The 23,402-nt window shown below is 31.3% G+C and overlaps 1 protein-coding gene and 1 long non-coding RNA gene across 2 annotated transcripts; both read left to right on the forward strand.

Moving 5' to 3' along the window:
• Positions 1 to 7,981: 7,981 nt before the first annotated feature.
• LOC140451902 (uncharacterized) lies at positions 7,982 to 9,849 on the forward strand. Its single transcript, XR_011952103.1, has 3 exons — positions 7,982 to 8,051; positions 9,109 to 9,175; positions 9,665 to 9,849. It is a non-coding gene; the product is annotated as an uncharacterized lncRNA (long non-coding RNA).
• An 8,645-nt stretch (positions 9,850 to 18,494) lies between these two features.
• LOC140451883 (uncharacterized) lies at positions 18,495 to 22,783 on the forward strand. The gene is made up of 4 exons (XM_072545818.1): positions 18,495 to 18,562; positions 20,298 to 20,364; positions 21,932 to 22,001; positions 22,589 to 22,783. The coding sequence occupies exons 1-4, from the start codon at positions 18,523 to 18,525 to the stop codon at positions 22,745 to 22,747; spliced, it is 336 nt and encodes a 111-aa protein (XP_072401919.1). The 5' UTR covers positions 18,495 to 18,522; the 3' UTR covers positions 22,748 to 22,783.
• Positions 22,784 to 23,402: the final 619 nt, after the last annotated feature.

Consider the following 23,402-nt stretch of genomic DNA (forward strand, 5'->3'; position numbering starts at 1 on the left):
ATTTAAATTAAAATTACCGTTTTTATGTTATTATAGGACGAAGTTGAAAGAGACGCAGACAGATTATACGGTGTTTTACCAGGTGACTTGAGAGAATATTGTGAACATAATTTGCTCCCAAAAGTTGATAGAATCTATGGCCAGCTCCACGAACATACTCCTGAGGAAGTATGCGAAAATTTGGACTTGTGTTGAGATCCATTAAGAATTTTTTTAAACATATGTAAATTTGAAAACGTCTAAAATAAATATTTAAATACAATAATTTTGTTCTGTATTAAAATCATCTTTTTTTTTTGTCAATATTTTCTGCTTTCTTGTATAAAATATTTAGCGAATTTTGAGTCACTACTTGGGCCTATATACGTACAATATTTAACTTCCTTAGGAATTAAATGTAAGTGAGTATAGACCAGAAGTCGAAAACTAACTGTAATTTTGAAGTTCTACTTCTATACGTGCGCTCGACGTTGAAAATTTGCACGGGAGTGAATCGGTGAAATCATTTCATATGTAAGATATGAGTAAGAGAGAGACAGAAGATATATTTTCCCTCTTTCTCTCTCGAATAAAAATGTTCCTTTTGTATAATATACGGCCAATGATTCTGTCATTAATGATCCCTGTCGATACATTTACTTTCTGAGGATATTGCGTGTGTGACTCAGTCATCCAATGTGGGTTTTCTTGACTCCAATATCTGCAATTTTGACGATTCACGGTAATATGTATAAAAAATGTGGCTTCATCGGAAAAAACGATTTGATTAATGAAATGTGGATTTTGGATACATAAATCCTGTATAATTTCTGAAAATTGAAGACATCGTTTAATTCCTGATTTAGTTGAATTTTGCAGGGACGGTATTTTTCTTTTTTTTTTAAATACGTAATACCGATCGTTGGGAAACTCCACCATATTTAACCATTTGTGTTGAACTACTGTGAGGATTGTCATGTACATTTAATAAAATCAAGTTTCACATTGTCTTCAATTTCAGGACGCCCAGCGTTTGGAATACGTTTAACGTGCCGAGTTTCTCCAAATTTTCCGACTATTTTAGTTACTGTTGATTGGCTGATGGGTCTAACTATGCCAGTATCACTTGCTTGAATTAACATTTGACAAAATTGAGTCAGCATATAGAACCAAAAAAAAATAATTTTTGCATTCCGTATATCAAAAGGTAGAATATGCATATATCTATCATCTAAAAACCTAGTAGATAAATTTATAGCAGAAACAAAGAAGATAATAGTAAATGAAAATATACTACAAGCGAGAAGATTAATAACTCCATCAGTCTGCTTAATTCTGTACAATACAAGTAAAAGCATACCTTCTAACTTAATAATAGACGAAGTAATAAAATTAGTGTAAATCCTTTCTTTGACATATCACACCTACAGATAGGAGCAACCAATCTTGCAATCAGTCATATTCTAAGCTGCGGAAGACAATTTTTTTACGTTTTCCAGACAACTTTTTACTACCTGAATATTTTATCATCAAATTGGAACAAACATCATACCGCATATTTATAGCCCAAAACAAAACATATTTCAAATGCAAATTAACTGGAAACCAGATAGCTAATTGTCCAAATATTTCACCTTCTAACCATTCTCACAATGATAGTGCAATGCAAACAGAAATGAGACGAAATTCATCAATAAATCATACTCAACAAGATAATCTACAAAATACTCCCACAATCTTAAATACTACTCCCTCCAAACTTACTACGTCTTTTCAAACCGCATTACAAACAGTAGCAATTCCAAATTTATCAATAAACCAAACCCAACAATGCTTACTACAAAATACATCTATACGTTTGACGACTTCTTTACTTAACACTACAATCTCAACACCTACATCGTCGGAGTCATCTTCTATTACCCAAAAACATAAATCAACCTTACCCGAAACAAGTCAACACTTACCTCCAAGTAAAAATACACATATGAATTCTCACGAACCCCAGATAACTTCGAATAAGGCAACCAAAAAAGAACCCTAGAACATGCAATCACGCCACCCGCCGAAGAAAACTTTGAAAAACCTAAGCTTCAATTAAAGATAAAACCAAAACTGATGACAAAAACTTAAGAGATGAGATACCAAATTTCCAAACATTACTAGAACCAGTAATAGAATATGTAGAAAAGAAAAAGCAATTGTTAGGCTTCGATTAAGCAGTGGATCTATTCGAAAATATACAAGAACCAAAAGACATAATCAGCGTAACAAATCTGTACTCAGAAGACTCGTATGCACTTATAAAGTTTCTAACGGAATTACATCTATACTACATTGACAAAAGAATAAAAACCAAAAGCACTAAGTAATACGAAAACTAGGCAAACACATAGGTATACTCTCTGCAGTGAAAACTTAATTGTCGGAAGAAGATTCTGACTCATTGGTAAATAATTCCTCTAAAAAATAATAGGATCACCGTTGACTTACTGTTTATTCTATCACATTCAAGTTTACAAGGAAATGAAGAAGCAGATGAACTAGCCCGCTTAATATCCTTTTATTCTAATTAATGGAGTTTCCTCTGGTAAATTAAAGTCAGATATAAAATATAAAGTGTTTAGTGCGTGGCGAAATAAGCGGAGTGCATGGCAAGGTAAACTAAAGGTAATCGAACGATTAGTGAAACCGTGGCTCCAACTCACATAGAATAGACACGACCAAGTGAGAATAGCGCGTTTGTGACTGGAACAGTGATTTGACACATAAATGCCTCTTTGCACAGACTGTGCCGCCAATGTGTGAGAATTATCAAGTAACACTCTCCACGGAGCATATAATAACTCGGTGCAAAACATATGAAGCAGCAAGAGGGAAGCGCACTATCCCAAATAATATGAGGAAGCCTTAAGAAAAAACATGAATATTAAAAACACAATCACAAGTTATCTTAAAAACTCAGGACTATATCAATTATTGTAATTTTTTCTAACTTTACCTGTATTATATTTTTTAGCCTGTATTATGAAGACAAAAACGCAGATTTATAAAACATTAGTGCGAAGTATTATGACATATGGGGCCGAAAATTGGACCATAAACAAGAAAAACAGCAGTAAGATAATAGCAACAGAGATGGAATGCCTGCGAAGATGCTGCAGAGTAACAAGAATGGATAGGAGAAGTAATGACGAAATAAAGCAAAGAACATCAATAGAAACAGACATACTAACATATATAGAACAAAAAAGACTAAAGTGGTATGGACATGTAAGAAGAGCTAGCGACAGCAGATGGATAAAAAGAATAACCGAATGGAGCCCCATAGGAAGGAGGAAAAGAGGACGACCCCGAAAATCCTGGAGGAATGAAGTAGACGACGCCATGAGTAAGAGAGGACTAAACGATGGAGAATGGAACAACAGAGAGAGATGGAAACGGTTGAGCGAGGGAAGGCAGTGAATACTGTAGAATCCCTAAATATATATATATTTTTTAGGTCGCTAATAACCCTTGTGGTTAAAGCGTAAATAAATAAAAAAAAATTGTTAATAGTTGACAAACATTAAGGAAGTCTTTAGAAAATGCAATTAAAGACTAGTAGAAAATGCAATCCCAAACAAGAAAAGTATTAAATTATTAAGAGGAAGCAAATAATTGCTCTAACAAAAGAAAACACCATTGCAGATAAACCAAAAAATATATAACTCGTGACTAAATTTTTAGCGAAGTATACAAAGCCCTGAAACATTTGAAGAAGCCATCTGTACCCAAGAATATGCACTAGAAGTCATATCCTTAAAGCTTTTCATCGCAAATCTAGAAAATATACTCAAAAAAATGAGCTAACGAGAAAAAAGGATTATCCATTAATAAATACTCTAGTTATCTGAGATTCACAGATAACATCGTTCTGCTCGCTAATTCTTCTTAGGGTCCCTGTTCGTTCCGAACGTTGGCGATCATTCCGGCTATGATGACTTTGTTGGTTGCTATACGAAATAGCTGTGTTGAGGTCTTTCTATACCATGCTCCCTAATACTTCTGCAGAATTAAAAGAATTTATAATCCACCGAAATAGAGCTAATAATGAAGTTGGCCTAAAAACGAACTTGGCAAAAACAAAAATTTAATACAATGTAGTGAATGTTGTAGTAGTGTATGTAGTGAAATCTTACCAAGATTTAATGGTAAATAATACTGTATTTGAGACAGTAGACGAATATGTATGCATGTGTCAATTAATACATAAATATATCTTCTTACTACCAGAAATCAATAGAAGAACGAAATTTGCTTGGATTATTTTTTGGTAAAAATGCTATAATATTCAACTCCAGAATATCGCCCAATATACTACCTAAAGAAAATGACATACTGCTGTAATACTTGTACACCAACGTACTCAAAGGTAAATGGGGAGATGTGTGTTATGAATAACAAAGAGAGATCGCAAAAGAATGTAATGGATCTGGCGGAAAACCCAGATAACTAATGCAATCAACAGAATTAAATCTTTAAAATGACAGTGAGTGGAAAGATCTGACAATAGATGGTCCACCAAAATTACATTGTAATATTCAAGAAACATCAAGAGATCAAGACGACGTCCAAACTTAAGATGGGACTATGACATGCAACAAACAGGTAGAACATGGTACCATACCTCGGGGTGAATCCGGACAGTAGGGGAGAATTCGTACAAAGCCGCCTCTGTCTACTTCCACTGTTACCAATGATGTGCGAACTCACAAATCAACTATAGTTCGTCCCAAACCCTTCTTTCAGTGCTTCATCTCTAACGCATTAAGTTAGAAATGGCAGAAAAAAACATGAGTCTGTGATTATTATACATAGAACTTAGAAAATTATGTAACTTTTGCAGGTATTTGTATATTAAAGCGAATTCTACTTACGGATGTATAATTGATTGAAGTTTATAATACGCTAAATAGATATCCAATCAATGATGCGCATAAATATAATTTGACGCAGAAGGTCTCTATCTTGACAGTACTTTCATAATGTCAACTGATAAAATGATAGTCATTCGAGGTTAGTATTTTCAGACATTTTACAGTGAAAATTTAATTTTGTATTTATTGTCATAAAAATATTTTAAATATGCCGAGATATACCGAGAAGGAACAAAGACTGATATTAAAATTATTAAATTATTTTTAATTAGAAAAAGAACCTGGGACAACTTTATTACCAGTTTCTGCCGTTCATTAACCAATAACTATAAACATGTTATTAGACCTCGTGTATACATAATGTTTAGTGAAGGTTTGTATCAAAATATAGTTTGCCATAACCTACTGAAATATCACTAGCGTCTTTAAATTTTTTCTTGTTAATTTTAGGCCAACACGTTACCCTTCATATCAAAAATACCAAATTCAAGATGAGACTAAACACTCTTTAGTAGAATGTTTAAAAGGGAGACATATACGTGTTTCAACAACCATGATGAAACTTGAATTATTGGAGATGGTAAATCTTAGCTAATTAAGCATTTTCCTTGGAATGTATAGATTAGGAATTATGACAAACTGCCGTTCCAATACAATGCGCAATAAAAATTTATATACAGGACGAAACCTTTCGAAATATATATAAAAGTCTTAATAAAAAGCTATCTGGACAGAAAAGGACAAACTATTAGAGTTTTTAAGAACAAACTACCCGGGATCGACTGGTTTTATACATTCCTTAAGAGAAATAATGTTCGAACAGATCGTATGGTCCAAGATATAAAGCGGTGCAAGGTAAATGTTACACGAGAAACAGTTTTATACTATTTTAAGAAATTCAAAAAGAGACTTATAGGCGTTCTCCCATCTCACATTGTCAATTACGATGAACCTAATTTAACTGGCGACCCGGGTAGAATTAAAATGTTGTGACGCCGCAGATCAAAAAGGGTCGAAAGAATAATGGATTCGAGCAAAGCCAGCACAAAGTTATGATGACTATCAGCGGATCAGGTGTACTTTTATCCCCATATATGGTGTACAAATCGATACACTCATATCCATCATGGGTAGAGTGAGGGCCAGAAGGGTGTATCTACAATAAAACAAAGTCAGGCTGGTTCGACTCTCCAACATTCAAAGACTGTTTCGATGAAATTCTTCTCCCATATCATAAAAAATTGCCAGGGAAAAAAGTAATCATAGGCGATAACTTAGCTAGCCATATGTCTATACATGTTGTCGAAAACTGCGAAAAGTATGATATTCAGTTTGTGATGCTGCCTCCAAATGCAACGCATTTGTTACAGCCGCTAGACGTCGCTTTTTTTTGCTTCATTTAAAGTCGTGGCAAAATACCCTTACAGAATGGAAAACCAAAACTAGAGGATGAATTTTCAAGTCTAAGTTTCCTGGGCTATTTAAAAAAGCCATTGAAGCCATTGTTCATATCAAAGATAATATTACAACTGGTTTTAAATCTTTCGGAATTATTCCATTAAAGTCAGACGACGTCATCAAAAAGTTATCAGCTAGTGAACCTTCAGAAACTAAAAACCAAGACCACTTGGTACACTCTTCAAAACTTTCTTCATGAAACTAGACAGGGCGCAACCCAAAAACGTTTAAAAACACGGGGCAAAAAGTTACAGGTGCCTGCAGGTAAAATGGTAAGCGTAGGAGATTTAGAACAAACATTAATCGCAGAAGAAAGGAAACTAAATAATATAGAACAAGTAGTGAGGATGACCAAAGTGGAACAGAGCTGCAGACTGAAGGAGAGGCTGAGGTTGAAAGTGAACAAATTGAAATGGGTGAGACCGATTGTTTTATAGACATTAATACTTTGGTACTTGTTAAATTAGTTTCACCAAAGAATGTAGATAAATATTATGTTGAGAATGTTACAAAGGTAATTGATAAGAAGAAAAATTTTTTTCTTTATTTTGTCAATTTTCTTAGAAATCAAACATCAGAAAAAATGGAGGTCTATTTTACGTATCCCCAAATAAAAGATGAAAGAGTACTTGAGAGTCAAATTTTAAAAATTCTTGAAAAAGTGACGGATATGAGACGTCAGAGATACCAATTTCCCATTATATTACGAATGGAAAATATTTGAATCGAATAATTTTTTGTCCAGTTTTTAGTTTAAATAAGGAATTTTAATTTTTTTTTTGTTAGTCTTATTTTATAGAATGTGTTTAGAATTAAGGAGCTCTGTTTTAGTATATATTCATGCTGCTTTGTCGAAATAAATTTTTTTTCGAGTTTAAAATGTTTTTTTTATCTTATTTTTTTTTCTGTCCGAACGATTTTTATCTTTTTTTGTCCGAATTCACCCCGTTTCGGAATTTATTCGGCAGTGAAGCCGAATTAAATTAAATTATGGCAGTAAAATTTTAAAACTTTTATCAGAAACCCTTATGCCGAGGATATTAAAGTAGTTAAATTATTTTGTTAGAATTTTTAGAACTACTTTAAACGATTTATAGTCAAAAAACCGCGAAAATCGTCCAGATTTACCCCGAGTGACGGTGCAGAGAAGGAAATATTAGACAATAATAGGAAGGAATGTAGAATGGCAATGTAAGATAGGCAGCATAATCTGTAGCAGATTGTGAGTATGATCATCAATATATAAGTAGACTTTGTAACTTTCACATTTACGAAAAAGCTACTGAAAAATAATTTAAGTTTTCTAATATACTTCATAATATATATAGAAGTTAAACATTGTAAACTTCTGACAATGTCAAATTTTCAGACTGTAGAAATAATCAAGATAAGATGACTTAGTAACATTGCCTGATATTATGTAGATTTATTATCAGTAAAGCATCAAATTTTCTGTATTACACAAAAGAAGTTTTTTTAAAATCTTATATGCTCATTATGTTATAATAAGTACTTCACCTTATCGTCTATGGAAATCAAAGTTAACAAATATAGAAAAGTAGTGGGGAGCATTAACAAAAAACGTAATAAATCAAGTGGTCCTCTTTGTAAGTGGTTGACTTCTTGCACATTATTGTGAAATACAATTCTCAAACATGAAAACTACATTGGTTTTGACTCTCTTGTTCTGCGTCGGTAAGTAGTAAATTTTCTTTATATTTATTAAGTATAACCATTTTATTATTCTTAACTGTTCATATTTGAATATTATTAACTACTTATTATACAATACTTTATTTATATCTGTGTACTTTTGACTAAATGATTTTAATTCCGCTTGTGTTCTGGATGTACTGAGTATCTCGGGGTCAGAAACCAAGGAGGCAATTTTAAGAGGCGAAAAAAATAACAAAACTATTAAAGCCACAAATATACAGTAGAAACGCTGATGATTATTATTATTAGCAGCTGATATTGTTAGCAATTTGGCAATATGTTAGGTCTAACTACAGGCTTAGGTTAATTCAAGCCTATATATTAACTTAATTTCCGTATCCTTCTAATTTTTAATTTTCAACTTATCATTTTGTTATTAAAATCTCTCTTCTCTATATTTTTTCTCAAAATTTTTGTCTTGGTATTAAACAAAGTGTTAAAAGCTTCTTTAAGGTTTATGTTGAACAAATACATTTTTTTTCTGTTTGCTAATATTTATGTATTATTTGTTTGATGTAAATAAATGGTCATGTGGCCCTTTCTAAATCTGCTTTGTGATTACTTAATTATGCTGCCAAATGATAAAAAAGTTACCAATTTGAATCCATAATACTAGTGTATAGTATTGTATTGTAGTAGAATATCTAGGCTACCGGTTTCGAGGCTTACAATATATGAACCATCGTCAGGCCACAGTACATAGGTCTTTGTTTTAACAAAATTTAAAAGCTAAAGGTTTTATTTTGTAAGTATCTTTTTTTAGCCTTTTTCTTGTTTTTTGGTTTTTAAACATTATTTAAAAAGTTCATGATATATCTTCAAATATCTTTTATTCCATAAAAAAATTTAATTGATTGTTATTTTGTTTATTTGTATTTATCTGCGTATCTGGCTACCGATTACTGGATCCATCTGTAGCGTACCACATTTTATTAAATTTAAAAATATAAAAACTTTAAGATAAAAGTTATTTCATTTTAAAAATTTCTAACAATAAAAAGCTGACTTGTGTATTAGAGCCATTGTTTACTTTTAGGTCTGACCGTATTCGCTCAAAGAACCCGTGAGCCTGAACCCGAGCCTATTGACGATCCTGAGCCTAAGTAAGTAAAAATCGTACAAATAAAAGGCAAATTGCTAATAAAATATTTGCCAATCTGGCCTGTTTTATCAAAAATAAATTTTATTGTTAAAATTTCTTAGCCTCAATAATACATGTTTAAAGATTTAGTCCACCCGATTGAAAATTTAGTTTTTAATACTGTACTAGAACCCCAAAAAATGAGATCATATCAAAAATGAGACTGGAAAAAAAAAGATGTTATTTTGGAGATAATTATCTTATAAGTATATAATTTGTTCTATTTTTGATTTATCTTACTATTTTTATGTCTAAAATTTTCACATTTATATTTGGATGTTTCTTATTTAACTAACCTTTCTCTCTATTATTTTACAAATATAATATCACTTTTTATTCATTCATCAATATCGTATTGATATTACTCATAATCTTATCTCCTAATTTTTAGATACTCTAAATTTATAAATTTAAACTTTAAACTAAAATAACCGTTTTTCTGTTATTATAGGACGAAGTTGAAAGAGACGCAGACAGATTATGTGGTGTTTTACCACGTGACTTGAGAGAATATTGTGAAGATAATTTGCTCCCAAAAGTTGATAGAATCTATGACCAGATACAGAAACATACACCCCAGGAAGTAGAGATTCATTAAGGTATTTTTTTAAATATGTAAATTTGAAAACGTCTAAAATAAATATTTAAATACAATAATTTTGTTCCGTATTAAAATGATATTTTTTTTGTCATAATTTCATGCTTTCTTGTATAAAATAGCGAAATTTGAACCACTACTTGGGCGTGTACCTATACGTACAAAATTTAACTCCTTCAGGAATTAAATGTAAGGAAGCATAGACCAAAAGTCGAAAAAAGACTGTAATTTTTAAATCGTCATCTTCATCAAAATTATCTTCAAGGATGAGGTAAATTTTTGGATGAATGGATGAGTCGGCAAATAATATTGTGCAATTTACAACCATACCAATTCAAAGCAGATCAAAAAACGTCAAATGCATCCTAAAAATTGTCTGGTTAGTGTGTATCACTTGTGGCAAATGATACACACTAACCAGATAAGGATAGACAAAGTATGATATATTAGGAGGAAATGATGCCCAATGCATGGAGGGGCAGCGTAATGGTATCTATATATAAAAATGACTTTTGGAACTCTCAAGAACTATAAAGGTATGAAGTTAATGTCATAATATAGAGAATCGATGTTTGGCCAAAAAGCGGGAAAGACGTGTTTTAGACACTCATTATTCATGCTAGTTAAATAGTAATTATTGAAGTAAATTTAAAAGTAATTAAGTAAAAAGCTAAGTGAAAGTGATTTGTATACTGACTATTGGAATCGTGAGTAGATAAAATATACTTTTTTTATCTATTTGGATTTAGATATTTAAGTAAATCACTACAACTAGTTATAATTATTATCCAATTTCCATGAACTGGTATCACAGCGAAAACTGTAAAACAACACCGGTTTTCGTCGGTTTAGTTTAGGTTTTTTGAAAGTTGAAAATAATGAAGATATTTAAATGTTTATTCGGAATCAGATCAATCTGATTTAATGGTAATATTAGAAACCTCTGCATCGTTATCATCTTCGACTGTATTGTCGTACAAACTGTTTGAATTCGGTGTTGCTGCAATTAAAATTGCCTTTGCTTCATCGGAAAATGGCAAGATTTTCTGCTTATTTTTTGACCGACTACAATTGATGAGAGGATCAGATGCCAGAAGTAATTTATTTAAAACATCTCTGTTGCAATTAATTCTTAAACATTTTCGTGAAAAGTCAACCCGATATTTTCGAAAATGATTATGTGCTTCAGCGGCCTCCTCGAACAATTGCCCTATTGGCAGAATTGTCTTTTCGATCACCTGCGTTCCATGCATTTTAAAATTGTCACCTGCGCTCCATACAATCTGACATATGGTTTGGCAGTATATTGGGCATAATTTTTAAATTTTTAATGATCAATCTCATGACCATTTGATATTACCTCAAGAATCACTTTAAACCTGTTAATTAATTCTCCGTTGATGCCTGTAATGCGAGAAAAGCATTATGTGTTTCGAAAAAACCTCCTAGACGTATTTCCGTCATTACTATTTCCATAGCCTGCCTTAAAAATATCAACAAGTAGACCCATTTCAGCCCTAAAAATTTCGGAACTTCCCTTTTGTTTTCTTAATGATTTTTTTGTCTTCTGGTGTACGGGCCTCTCACTTTTTATGGGTTGTTTATATGCTAAATGCAATACCGATTCGAAAAAAACGTATTCTGTCATGGAGTACTGAGAGCTCAAACTGTAAAGATTCTTTTTTAGTGGCACCTTTTTCTAATTTATTAAAATCTTTTGATGTCTGACCACATATAACATCGCATAGTTGATGGATGCAGTGTCCGTTACGAAGTTGGAAACCTTTCTTTCTACCATTGTCAGCAAAATATTGTGACTGATTTTCGCCGATCTTGCACTGTCTTTAGTCTCTATCAGATATTTTGCCTGCTTTTGGATGTATCTCATTTCTTCTTTAGTGACATCTTTCGTTTCGTGGACAAATCAAGCTCTGATAGGTCTGCAAAATCTCACCGAAGAAGGAGTAGGATTTTGCTAAATGATTTTTATTGCTTTTCCATTGACAGAAACAACAAACTTCACTAGAATAATCGAGCTCGTAAATATATTTGAATCATTATCTGCGACTTTTTCAAATTTTTACTTAAATTGAGTTTGGTGAGATCCATCACATCCCATTTTAATATTAAAAGTAGGTTGCTTTTTAGTGTCGTTTAATGTATCTAAGACTTTTTTTTAAATATTGTATAAGGCGCAAAGCCGTATGATTCAGCAAAGTTTGTAGTTCAGTATTAAAACTGGTCTCCGTAACAGTTATTTTGTCATCATCTTGGTAGCACTCTTTTTTTTGCCTTTTGCAGCAAAGAGTAACAAGGTTAGATGTACTTCCGTCCGAGTTGTAATAAGGTCCACTGGCTTCGTGTAAAGTTACCGTCTACAAATAACGATAAAGCTTCCTATGGGGTATATGGTATATTTCATATCCACGTGGTCTTTTTTAGACGAAATTATCATTCTGCTCTTCTTGGCATTCGTCGGAGTTAAAGTTATTTTAATTATCTGTGAAACATTTTTATTCCCGGAAGTATCCTGACTTAGACGCGCAGCAAACGTCAACTCCTCGACAGGTACGCAAGCCCGTATTTCTTCAGTTCTCCGCCGCTTGCTCCTTTCACTTAACTCGTGTAACTGTTTAACTGAACGACCGAGCTTAAGTGATAACCTCGAAGGAAGTTCTAATGATGTTTTAAGCCATTCTTCATTATTTTTTAGAAATCGTTCATCAGTATTACGCCCATTTCTGCTTAAAAATTGCCTTGAAATTCTTCAGAGAACGAGACAAAATACTCCTATCTTCCCTTGGACATGACGTCATCTGAGCAAGTCTATCTTCCAATAGGGTAAATTTTTCGTCAATTTTCTTTCCTTTAAATTCAATTAGGATACAATGCAGTTCCCGTCTGGTGATAGTTTTCACCTTTTTCACCAAGTATCTGCAAAAAAAAAATAAACATTTATTATAAAAACATTTTTTTTTTAATTGCACCTACAAACTGTAAAAATAAAATGAAAATATGGGGTGCATTGGGGTGAGATTTTAATACTGTTTCGGTTAGGCAAAGATTCAAACTTTATTACCATAACTTAAATGTAGTGCGACATAGCGCGACACATAAACAAAAACACTAATGTTTTAAAATTTTAGTCAAAATACAACATTATTTAACTGTAAATTGAAAACATAAGTTTTGAATGCTAAAACTTACGGAGAAATTAAGTGTAATCTATTATAAAACAAAGTACATACCTTCAACTTCCATATTCAGTAAGAAATTTTCTGATAATCCACTACACGACGACATACTAACAATGAGAAATATATAAAATAATTAAAAGTGCTGTCAACAATGACATGCGTTACAGACAAGTGCTGTGTTTTGACTAATTTCTAGGCGCGTGCGATGATAAAATGGTGGAAGTGGGGTGCGCCCTGTATGAAGCAGTTAATGAACTTTACAAAAAGTTCGTTGCTTGTCTCATTTGGTGAATTTTATAAAAACTACTTATGGCCGGTTTTTAGGGTCAAATACCCCTTTGTATCATTTTCGAAAATATCGGGTGGACTTTTCACGAAAATTTTCAAGAATTGATTGTAACAGAGATGTTTGAAATAGATTACTTCTGGCATCTGATCCTCTCATCAATTGTAGTCGGTCAAAGAATAAGCAGAAAATCTTGCCATTTTCCGATGAAGCAAAGGAAATTTTAATTGCAGCAATACCGAATCCAAACAGTCGAAGATGATGACGATGAAGAGGATTCTAAAATTATCAATGAATCAGATTGCACTGAACCTGAATAAACATTTATGTGTTTCAATATCTTAATTATTTTTAACGTGAAAAAAGGACTTATTTTTGTAAAATTGTACTTATTATTGTAAAAATACTAAAATAGTTATTTTTTTATGTATTTTTATAAAAATTGCAAAATGTTAACGAAATATTGTTTTTAATTATATTTTTTGATAAGATAGGCCCCTAAATAATTATGACCGGTTTTTTATTTCAAATACACCTTAGTCGGCAGTCGTATTCGACCGGTGACATATTTTTTCAAAAATGCGACTGATAAATGAAATTGGTGAAATATTAGTAATAAAAGTATTTCAGTTGGTTGCCAAATGCACTTTTTTCAACTTGGCATCATGGACTTTTTTAAACATTTTTTGTGGCAGTCAACCTGTTTATAGACAGAAGTAAAACCAGTAAAGAGAAAGTGGTTAAAAAGAAGAGGGTGTTGTTAAATAAAGGTGAGAAAGACAAGAAACGAGACTCTGATCGGATCAGATAGGTAGCATGCTCATCGTGCTAAGGTTAGACACATAATGGTGCACATGTAGATAGCGAGAATAATGAATCAGTTTTCATTGGTGAATTATGGGTAAATTCAAAATTATGTTAGGGGTAATATTAATAAATGTAGATGGTATCCCACTAATTATATTTTTTATTCATGCTTTTTTTTTATTCTACTCCGTATATGGGGCAGAATGGAAAAAATTAACAACTATGCATATCAAATACAAATCTCAACTATTGATTTTTGTATTTAATATTTTATACAATATTTTATTAGGCAATTTCTGCAGTTTGTTTTCATTAAAAAAAAAAAAATTAACTAAAGAAAAAGAAGAAATGCAGAGTGTAGTGATGCACGTATATTATCAGTGACGTAAATAAATCATTCATAAATAAAATAATAATAAAAGTCTTGAAGATATATTACGAATAAACACAAATTTAAATACAATACAAAAAGATAAAAAAAAATCTCAATGAGTTTGTTGACATATTATATTAAAAGTTATTTCCGAGTTATAATACCGCTTTTAAAACTTTATAGACATAACAATTAAAAATAAGTTCGCAATTATATAGCACTGATTATATTCTAATTTGACCACTTGAAAACTGCCTAAAATGATAATTCGACACCTTATATTTGCACCTATCATTTTTTCATGGTCACTTCTCTTGTTTATTTCCTATTTCTTTTTTCAGGTGCTCAATTAAAACGATAGGAATTAATTCCGTAATTCCGTTATAATTTGTAGAGCCGCTGTAGATATTGTCCATAAACCACAGGCCCTAATACCATTATTTTTTTTTGAGCGCTCTCGAGTTTATTGGTCGGATAACTTTCTTATCGCAGGCTTCGGACGGAGCGGTAAAACGCACAGAGACTGATAAAAGAGGACAAACGACTGAAACGACTGTAACGACTGATCGTGCGAATCACAGATTGTATACCTATGTGTACACACATTATATATACTGCGCTCTTTTATGGGTATATAGAGTTGCACACTCTTCTTCCACTTATTATTTTTCATTCGAACAGCTCATCATCGAACTGTGGTACGATGGTTCTAAAGTACCCAACGGTTTGTGAGAACTTAGACAAGTTCCAGTAGGTTATTCAAATAATAATTGCTAGACAGACATCTTGTAGTCTATAACAAAGTTTATTCTGTTAAAAAGATAACCAAAATGATTAATATTTTGTTCATCTTATTTGCATTTGCGTGTAGTATCGCTTGGTAAATTGTATGGAGTTCTCCTGTTAATGGTTGCAGTTCTGGAATTCTATGTTTGAGAATCTCTGTGTTGTTAATTGTTACCACTACGACTCCATTTTCGGTTTTAGACGTGACTGTGTAGTATACTGTGTAATCGGAATGGGAGTTAACTGGATTTCTGAAGAGTTGTATACTAAGATTAGGGTTGGAACAATTTTTTTAAAATTGTAATAGACTTCAATTGACCGCTAAAATTTTTATAACCCAAGGTGAAGGTGAAGATGAAGATATATCATTGTATTAATATAAGGGTGGAAATTGCTGTCAGTTAAGTAGGTTTATTGCATGATAGATTTTGCGGAAATATGGAAAATTGAAATTTGAAGAGTCGTTAGCCATGGATATATCTAAAATGTTATTTATTGAAATTCTGTTATATAGAGTTATGGTAGAAGTGTAATTAGGCGTTAATAGCTGCCTACAAAGCTCTGTAGTAGGTTTACCTATTTCAGCTTGTATGCTATTTACTGGGGTTGTTCTGTACGGTTCAAATATAATCCTTAGGGAGGTGTTATGTAACGTATTCAAAGGTTTTAACATTGTTGTGTTGGCAAATGCAAAATCAGCACGTCCGTAATCTATTTTGGAACGAATTAAGGATCTGTATAACATGAGTAGTGTTTTACCGTCAGAACCCCATGTTATGTGAGATAGGTACTTTAACAAATTAGGGCCATTTCGGCATGAAAGAACTAATTGCTGGATATAACATTTCCAATTTAACTCTTGATCAAATATCACTCTTAGAAATTTTATTTCGCTTGTATAGAATAAATTTTGGTTTTCAAGCATTAGGTTCGGTTTATGTTCGAGGTGTCTTTTTAAAAATATTATTTTTTTGTTTTATTAGAGCAAAACCTGAAACCGGTACCAAGAGACTAACTTAATAGTTGTTTGGGATGTATCCCTGAATTTTTAAACATAAACTACTTTATCATGTAATTCAACTAATTAGATTACACATAAAAAAAAAACTTAAAATATCATTAAATGCGATGAGAGTCTGAAAATAAATTGTCGATGTGCATTGGACGCAAGTTTGTCTCTCACTCGTCATTAGGCGGTAATTTCCCTTCCTCGGTCCGGTGGCGCTGCTAACTGTCGCGAAGAATCCACAGTCGCATTCGCAATTCCGCGGCCTACCCCCGTTTAAAAATAAAACAAATGAATATAGTTAGGAAGGAGTCTTAACAACAGTTTATTTAAGTGTTCTTGTAATATTGATGAAGATCCTTGTGAGATTCCGTTCTGTTGTACTCTAAGATAGGATATAGCACCATTCGTTCGGACTTGAAATGTTCCTTGATTTAAAAAATTGTTTATGCAGGCCAAAATTTTTTCTTCCTTTCCAAATTTTTTTAGGATAATTAATATATGATATTTTCACACTGTATCAAATGCTTTAATTATGTCATACATTTTTGCCATACTTTTTTGATTATTTTTAAAAGCTTAGTGAATAGCGTTTGTTGGTGAACAAACGCTGACAAAAGAACATGTTGATAATATAGGACAATATGATTTTGGTTATAGTTTAGCTTTATTTAATAATAGAAAGAACAATGGCATTTTTCCAGATTTTTAAAAATGATTTTTGTGAATAAAATACTAATAAAAATTTGTAATACAAACTTTTGAGCTTCTATGAGAAGTTTTTTAATAAATTGTATTGTTATGTCGTCTGGACCGGGTGAAGTATCTCTCATGCTATTAACTGCTTCTTGAAACTTCCCATTACTAAGAGGTGTATTGAAATGGTTAAATTCGTCTGGATGCCTCTCTGGACTGCCTTCTCTTGTTGTTTGTAAGTTAAGAACTCTTTACTGTAATTTTGGATGAATTAGAATTTTGATAGGTATCAGCTAGTTAATTTACTATATCCTGTGGATCAGTTGGTAACGTACCTTCTTTTTCTAGGCTTACGATTTGTTGGTAAGTATGCTGTCCTGATATTTTTTTAGCTTGAGACATTTGAAGAAAAACCCTGAAACATTTGAAGAAGCAAGCAATAACTTGGAAAATGTACCAGAAGTCCTTCCGGAAAAAAATATATATTACATTGACAAAAATGAAAAGCGGTAAATCAGCTGAAGTAGATGGCATTACAGTAAAACTGCTTAAATACATTGGCACAAAAAACTTAAAAATCTTAGCGCGTATATCTCATAACCGTCACAAATCAAGATACATATCAGACCTCTGGAATACAGAAAATAATAATTCAATACCAAAAAACTTTAAGACGTTCACAAAAATCATCACCAACAAAGATACACAACTGTATTAGATACTGCATAGTCAAGATAGCTGGCTTTAAAAGTAGATTCAGTAGTCTGTAAATTCCATAAGCTACAAGAACTAATGAGTAGAGCTGAAGAATATGAAATACCGCTTGCTCTAACCTTTTAAGACTTAAAGGAGACTTTCAGAAAACACTCCTTTTCCCACTACACAATGCGTCCGTCAAGGAAACGCAAATCCTTAAAGCTTTTCAACGCAACCCTAGAATATATACTCAGAAAAACGAGCTGGCGTAACAAAAGCCTGTCCATTCTTATATACTTCTGTCATTTGCAATTCGCTGACAATATTGCTAATACTTTCGCAAAACTACAAGAATGTATAATCGATATAATCAACCGAAATGCAGCTAAAAATGAAGTTGGCCTAAAAATGAACTTTACTTAGATTATTTTTTGGTTAAAATGCTGTAATATTTAAATTTAGAATGCTACTCCACCTAAAGAAAAGAGTAGTTGATCAGTGTATATTACTAATCCTATTCATACTAATGACATACGGTTGCAAAACTTGTAATATACTACTCGTATATAAGTCAAATTTTCAAAATGTAGAATTAATCAAGACAAGATGACTTATTATGTAGATTTAATATCAGTAAAACATCAAATTTTCTGTAATATCTTAAATGTTCATTAAGTTATAATAAGTGCTTCACCTTATCATCTATTGCAATCAAAGCTAACAAATATAGAAATGTAGTGGGGAGTATTAACACTAACAAAAAACGTAATTAGTCAAGTGGCCCTTTTTGTTAAGTGGTTGGCTTCTTATTGTATATAAAGCCAAACTAACGATGCACATTATTGTGAAATACAATTCTCAAACATGAAGACTACATTGGTTTTGACTCTCTTGTTCTGCGTCGGTAAGCAATAAATATTTTTTATGTTTATTCAGTATAACCCTTTTATTATCCTTAGTTGGTAATATTTGAATATTGTATACTACTTATTATTTATTTTTATCGGTGTCAAAAGTACACAGATAAAAATAAATAATAAACTAAATGATTCTTATTCCGCTTGTGTTACAAACTGGATGTACTAAGTTTCTCAGGGTCAGAAACCAATGAGGCAATTTGAAGAGGGGAAAAAATAACAAAACTGTTAAAGCCACAAATATACAGTAGAAACGCAGATGATTATTATTATAAGCAGCTGATATTGTTAGCAATTTGGCAATATGTTAGGCCTCACTACACGCTTAGGTTGTGCATCCAAGAGCTTCTGTTAGAACTTACGACTCGCAACCAAAGGTTAATACAAGCCTATATATTAACTTAATTTTGTCATTCTTTTTAATCCTAATTTTCACCTATTAGTATAACTCTTGTATATTTTTACTAATTATTGTCATTCAATATTTTTGTAAGTACTCTATTGCATATTTCTAATTTGATTTGAAGTTATTTTTTATTTTCGGCCAATATGACGAAATGCTTAATCTTAAATTTCTATAACGCACATGCATCTCTTTCACTTGTACGGTACATTTTTTAATTATCTCATTCCATGTATAGAATAAATTGCGTTGGACTTGTCTCCTTGTCTCAGACCCTTAATTGTAGTTATTGGTTTTTGATGTTCTTTTTAAACTAATATCATAATTCAAGTGCTGTTGTAATTTTTTCCCTTATCAATACCCCTAACATTTTGTTATTAAAACCTTTCTTCTCTATATTTTTTCATAATTTTGTTTTTGGTATTGCGTCAAAAGCCTTTTTAATGTCTATATTCAACAAATGCATTTTTTTTCTGTTTGCCTATATTTTTCTATTATTTGTTTGATGTAAATATATAATCATGGGGCTCTTTTCAAATGTGCTTTGTGATTCTTCAATAAAGCTGCCAAATGATGAGTCCATAATACTATTGTATGATAAATAAATCCTTACAATATTAGGTAGTTTTTTATGGTAGTAGAATTTGTAGGCTATTGGTTTCGAGGCTTACAATATATGAACTATCATCAGGCCACAGTACATAGGTCTTTGTTTAAACAAAAACTAAATGATAAAAAACAACAACATGAAATAAAGAATGAATACCTAATACAAAAAATAAAAATAAAAATGGAAACAATCAACCAAACAACTGCAACAGGTTATTTTCTTCTTGATAGCAGTGAGTTTATAATATTTCTTGAAAATATTCTTTCCATTTGTTAATTATTTTATTTTCATCTGTGAGAATTTCGTTTTACTCTTCATTTTTGTGCCTCGCTTTTTTAATGTTTTCATTAATTTTAAAACTCAGATCAAACAGATTCTAATTGTCTTTACTATTAGTTTTTATCTTTTTTTTTTAATTTTGTACTTTTGTCCCTTTTTGCTTTGGTAACAAATTCTTTTACTAATCTCATGCATTTTTTAAATTCTTCATATTTTTCTGCTGCTTCTTAAAATATCTTTTATTACACAAAACAAAAACAAATTGATTGTAATTTTTTTATTTGTATTTATCTGCGTATCTGGCTACCAATTGCTGGATCTATTTGTAGCGTACCAAATTTTATTTTAAATTTAAAAATTCAAAAACTTTAAGATAAGAGTTATTTTATTTTAAAATTTCTTATCAATAAAAGCCATTGTTTACTTTTAGTTCTGACCGTATTCGCCCAAAGAACCCGTGAGCCTGAACCTGAGCCTACCGATGATCCTGAGCCTGAGTAAGTAAAAATCGTACAAATAAAAGGCAACTTGCTAATAAAATATTTTAGTTTTTTTAAAAATAAATTTTATTGTTAAAATTTTTTTGCCTCAATAATATATTTTTAAAGATTTAGTCCGCCCGATTGAAAATTTACTTTTTAATAGTATACTAGAACCCCAAAAAATTAGATCGTATCAAAAGTGAGACTTGAAGGACAAAGAAAAATATGTTATTTTGGAGGATGCTAAATTGATCTCGTTCGAAACAAATCTTATTGCATAGCAACCTGGGGCTAGTTTCTTATTTAACAAATCGATATGAAAGGATAACTTAAGGTTACTGTCTATAAAAATATTAAGAAATTTTACAGAATCAACGATACTGACCTGGCTGTTATTGAGAAGCAAGGTCTGAAGAGCTCCTTCTTAGGATGATGCTTCTGCTTTATCTATGTTAACAGAGAGTAAATTGGATCCGGTTCTTATTTAAAGTAGATCATAAGTTATAGTTGCATAAGGAGTTGCAATATTAGAGTTTCCCAGATGATACTGGTATCATCAGTAAAAAGAAAAATTTTTCCGTCAATTTTCAAGTTGGTAATGTCATTTATACAAATAACAAAAAGTAGAGGACCCGATACTGAACCTTGTGGTACTCTACTTAAATGCATTTGTGACTAGAGTGAGTATCATTTGCTCTAACTAGTTGTTTCCTATTTTACAAGTATGATTGAAGTCAATTTAAAGAAGTACCTCGAATTCCGTGGAAATTAGATATTCTATTAAAATGTGATTTATACAATCAAAAGCTTTGGCAGTCACAAAAAAACAGTGTCAATTTAACGATTATTGTTCAGTGCTTGATAGACCTCAGGTAGTACAAAAAACATATAATCACTGGTACATTTATTAGATAAAAAGCAGAACTGCCTTTTTGCCTTTTTAATAAAATGTTGCTTTCAACGAGAAAGGATACAGTCGAAAAGTCTTTTAATAATTTTGTGTACTACTAGGAATGAATCAATAGGTCTGTATTTGCATGCATTGATTTTCATCCCCTTTATTCCCTTTATTCCCACTCTGGAAGTATACCTTTTTTAAAGTAATCAGTCCTTAGTGAAACCAGGACTTATATATTTTTGGGAGATTTAGGAAAATTTTTATTATTAATCCATGAGTACTACAGACAAATTTGCTCTTGATACTATTGATTATTTAGGTTAGTTTAGAATTATCGACTGGTCTTAAAAATACCGAATTCGAGACATTTTTTAAATTCTGGAGATAGAGGGTACGATCTTGTTGTGGCAAAATAGTAGACGTTATATTTTTACGAAAATTAAAAAAGTATTCATTTACCTTTTTAGGGTTTGAAAGAAAAAATGTTTGAGCCGGGTTAGTTTTATTTCGAAGATTTTTTATTGTGGACTGAGTTTCTTTTGCAACATTTTTAGACCTCAATAATAATAATCTTAATAAGCTTAATATTTTAAAAAATAAAGTCGACTAACGAAAATTAAGTTAACGAAAGACTAACGAAATTAAGTTAGTTGAATTAATAGAAAAAGTCGTTTCTTTTTACAGATTTGATTGCGACAACTGTATATTATTTACCACTGTTATCAAGGATTTAGTAGAAGACGGAGTACCATTGGTAAGTTTTATAAGTAACACTGTAGTCATCAAATGTGTGTCTATAAGTGAAAATTTTGTTAGTTTGAAAAGTTAGTTAGTAGTCATAAGTAAAAATTTTGTTTTACATACATTTTGTATGAATTGGCATTAAAATAATCAATTTTATTACTAATAATTAAAATATATTTAAAACATGCAATATTACTTGCATATTTTGAATAAAACAAAATCTGTGTGTAAGAAGTTACAAATATATAAAAATAAAACGCTGAAAACTTGTTTTTCAATACTTCCAGAAATTTATTATATTATTTTATGACCATAGTTGTTCCCGCAGAGTGCCTTTCTCAATGTTTGGTATGTGTTTATACTTTAGAGTCTTTAATTAAATAGGTTGAGTAGGGGAGAATTGTTTGACGCAAATTTGTCATTCAGAATTAAATCTGTATTTTTTTGTTAATTTTCATTGATTCTATCTAAGAAAGATAACTTAAGGTTTTTATTTTGCATGTGAAGAATTTAAAATAAGTCTAAATTAAAATTTAAATAGTCTAACTTTATAAAGTTAAACTTTAAATTAAAATTGCCGTTTTTATGTTATTATAGGACGAAGTTGAAAGAGACGCAGACACATTATGCGGTGTTTTACCAGGTGACTTAAGAGAATATTGTGAACATAATTTTCTCCCAAAAGTTGACAGAATCTATGGCCAGCTCCACGAACATACTCCTGAGGAAGTATGCGAAAATTTGGACTTGTGTTGAGATTCATTAGGAATTTTTTTAAAAATATGTAAATTTGAAAACGTCTAAAATAAATATTTAAATACAATAATTTTATTCTGTATTACAATCATATTTTTTTGTCAACATTTCCTGCTTTCTTGTATAAAGTATTTAGCGAATTTTGAGTCACTACTTGGGCCTGTATATGTACAATATTTAACTTCTTTATAAATTAAATGTGAGTATAGACCAGAAGTCGAAAACTAACTGTAATTTTGAAGTTATAGTTCTATACGCGCGCTCGACGTTGGAAATTTGCACGGGAGTGAAGCGGTGAAATCATTATATATGTAAGATATGAGTAAGAGAGAGACAGAAGATAGGTTACCTTGTGAAATAAAAAGAGATGAAACTCGTAGAGGTGGGAAATAATCAATACAAATTTATAATTTACATTACATTACATTACCGCTATCGATAGTCTCACACCTTTAGACGTTAGCTTCGAGCTAAATATCCTCGGTCATAATTATTATGTGTAACGTCGTATGTGTGACGTATTTCCATTTTTTAATTTCGCATAAAGTAAAAACTGATTGACCACAATAAAGCAAAAATGTGAATAAAATAATTTAATTAATAGTGATTATTTAATCTAAAGTTTTAAATTATTAACCAAGAATAATTTCTACTA

This window comes from Diabrotica undecimpunctata, chromosome 10 (genome assembly GCF_040954645.1).
Source record: "Diabrotica undecimpunctata isolate CICGRU chromosome 10, icDiaUnde3, whole genome shotgun sequence".
Classification (NCBI taxonomy): domain Eukaryota; kingdom Metazoa; phylum Arthropoda; class Insecta; order Coleoptera; family Chrysomelidae; genus Diabrotica; species Diabrotica undecimpunctata.

Coding starts and splice junctions, on each gene's coding strand:
- LOC140451883 (XM_072545818.1), top strand. CDS start 18,523: ATGAAGACTACATTGGTTTTGACTCTCTTGTTCTGCGTCG. Junction 20,365..21,931: donor ACCGATGATCCTGAGCCTGA/GTAAGTAAAAAT, acceptor TTCTTTTTACAG/ATTTGATTGCGACAACTGTA. Junction 22,002..22,588: donor TAGAAGACGGAGTACCATTG/GTAAGTTTTATA, acceptor ATGTTATTATAG/GACGAAGTTGAAAGAGACGC.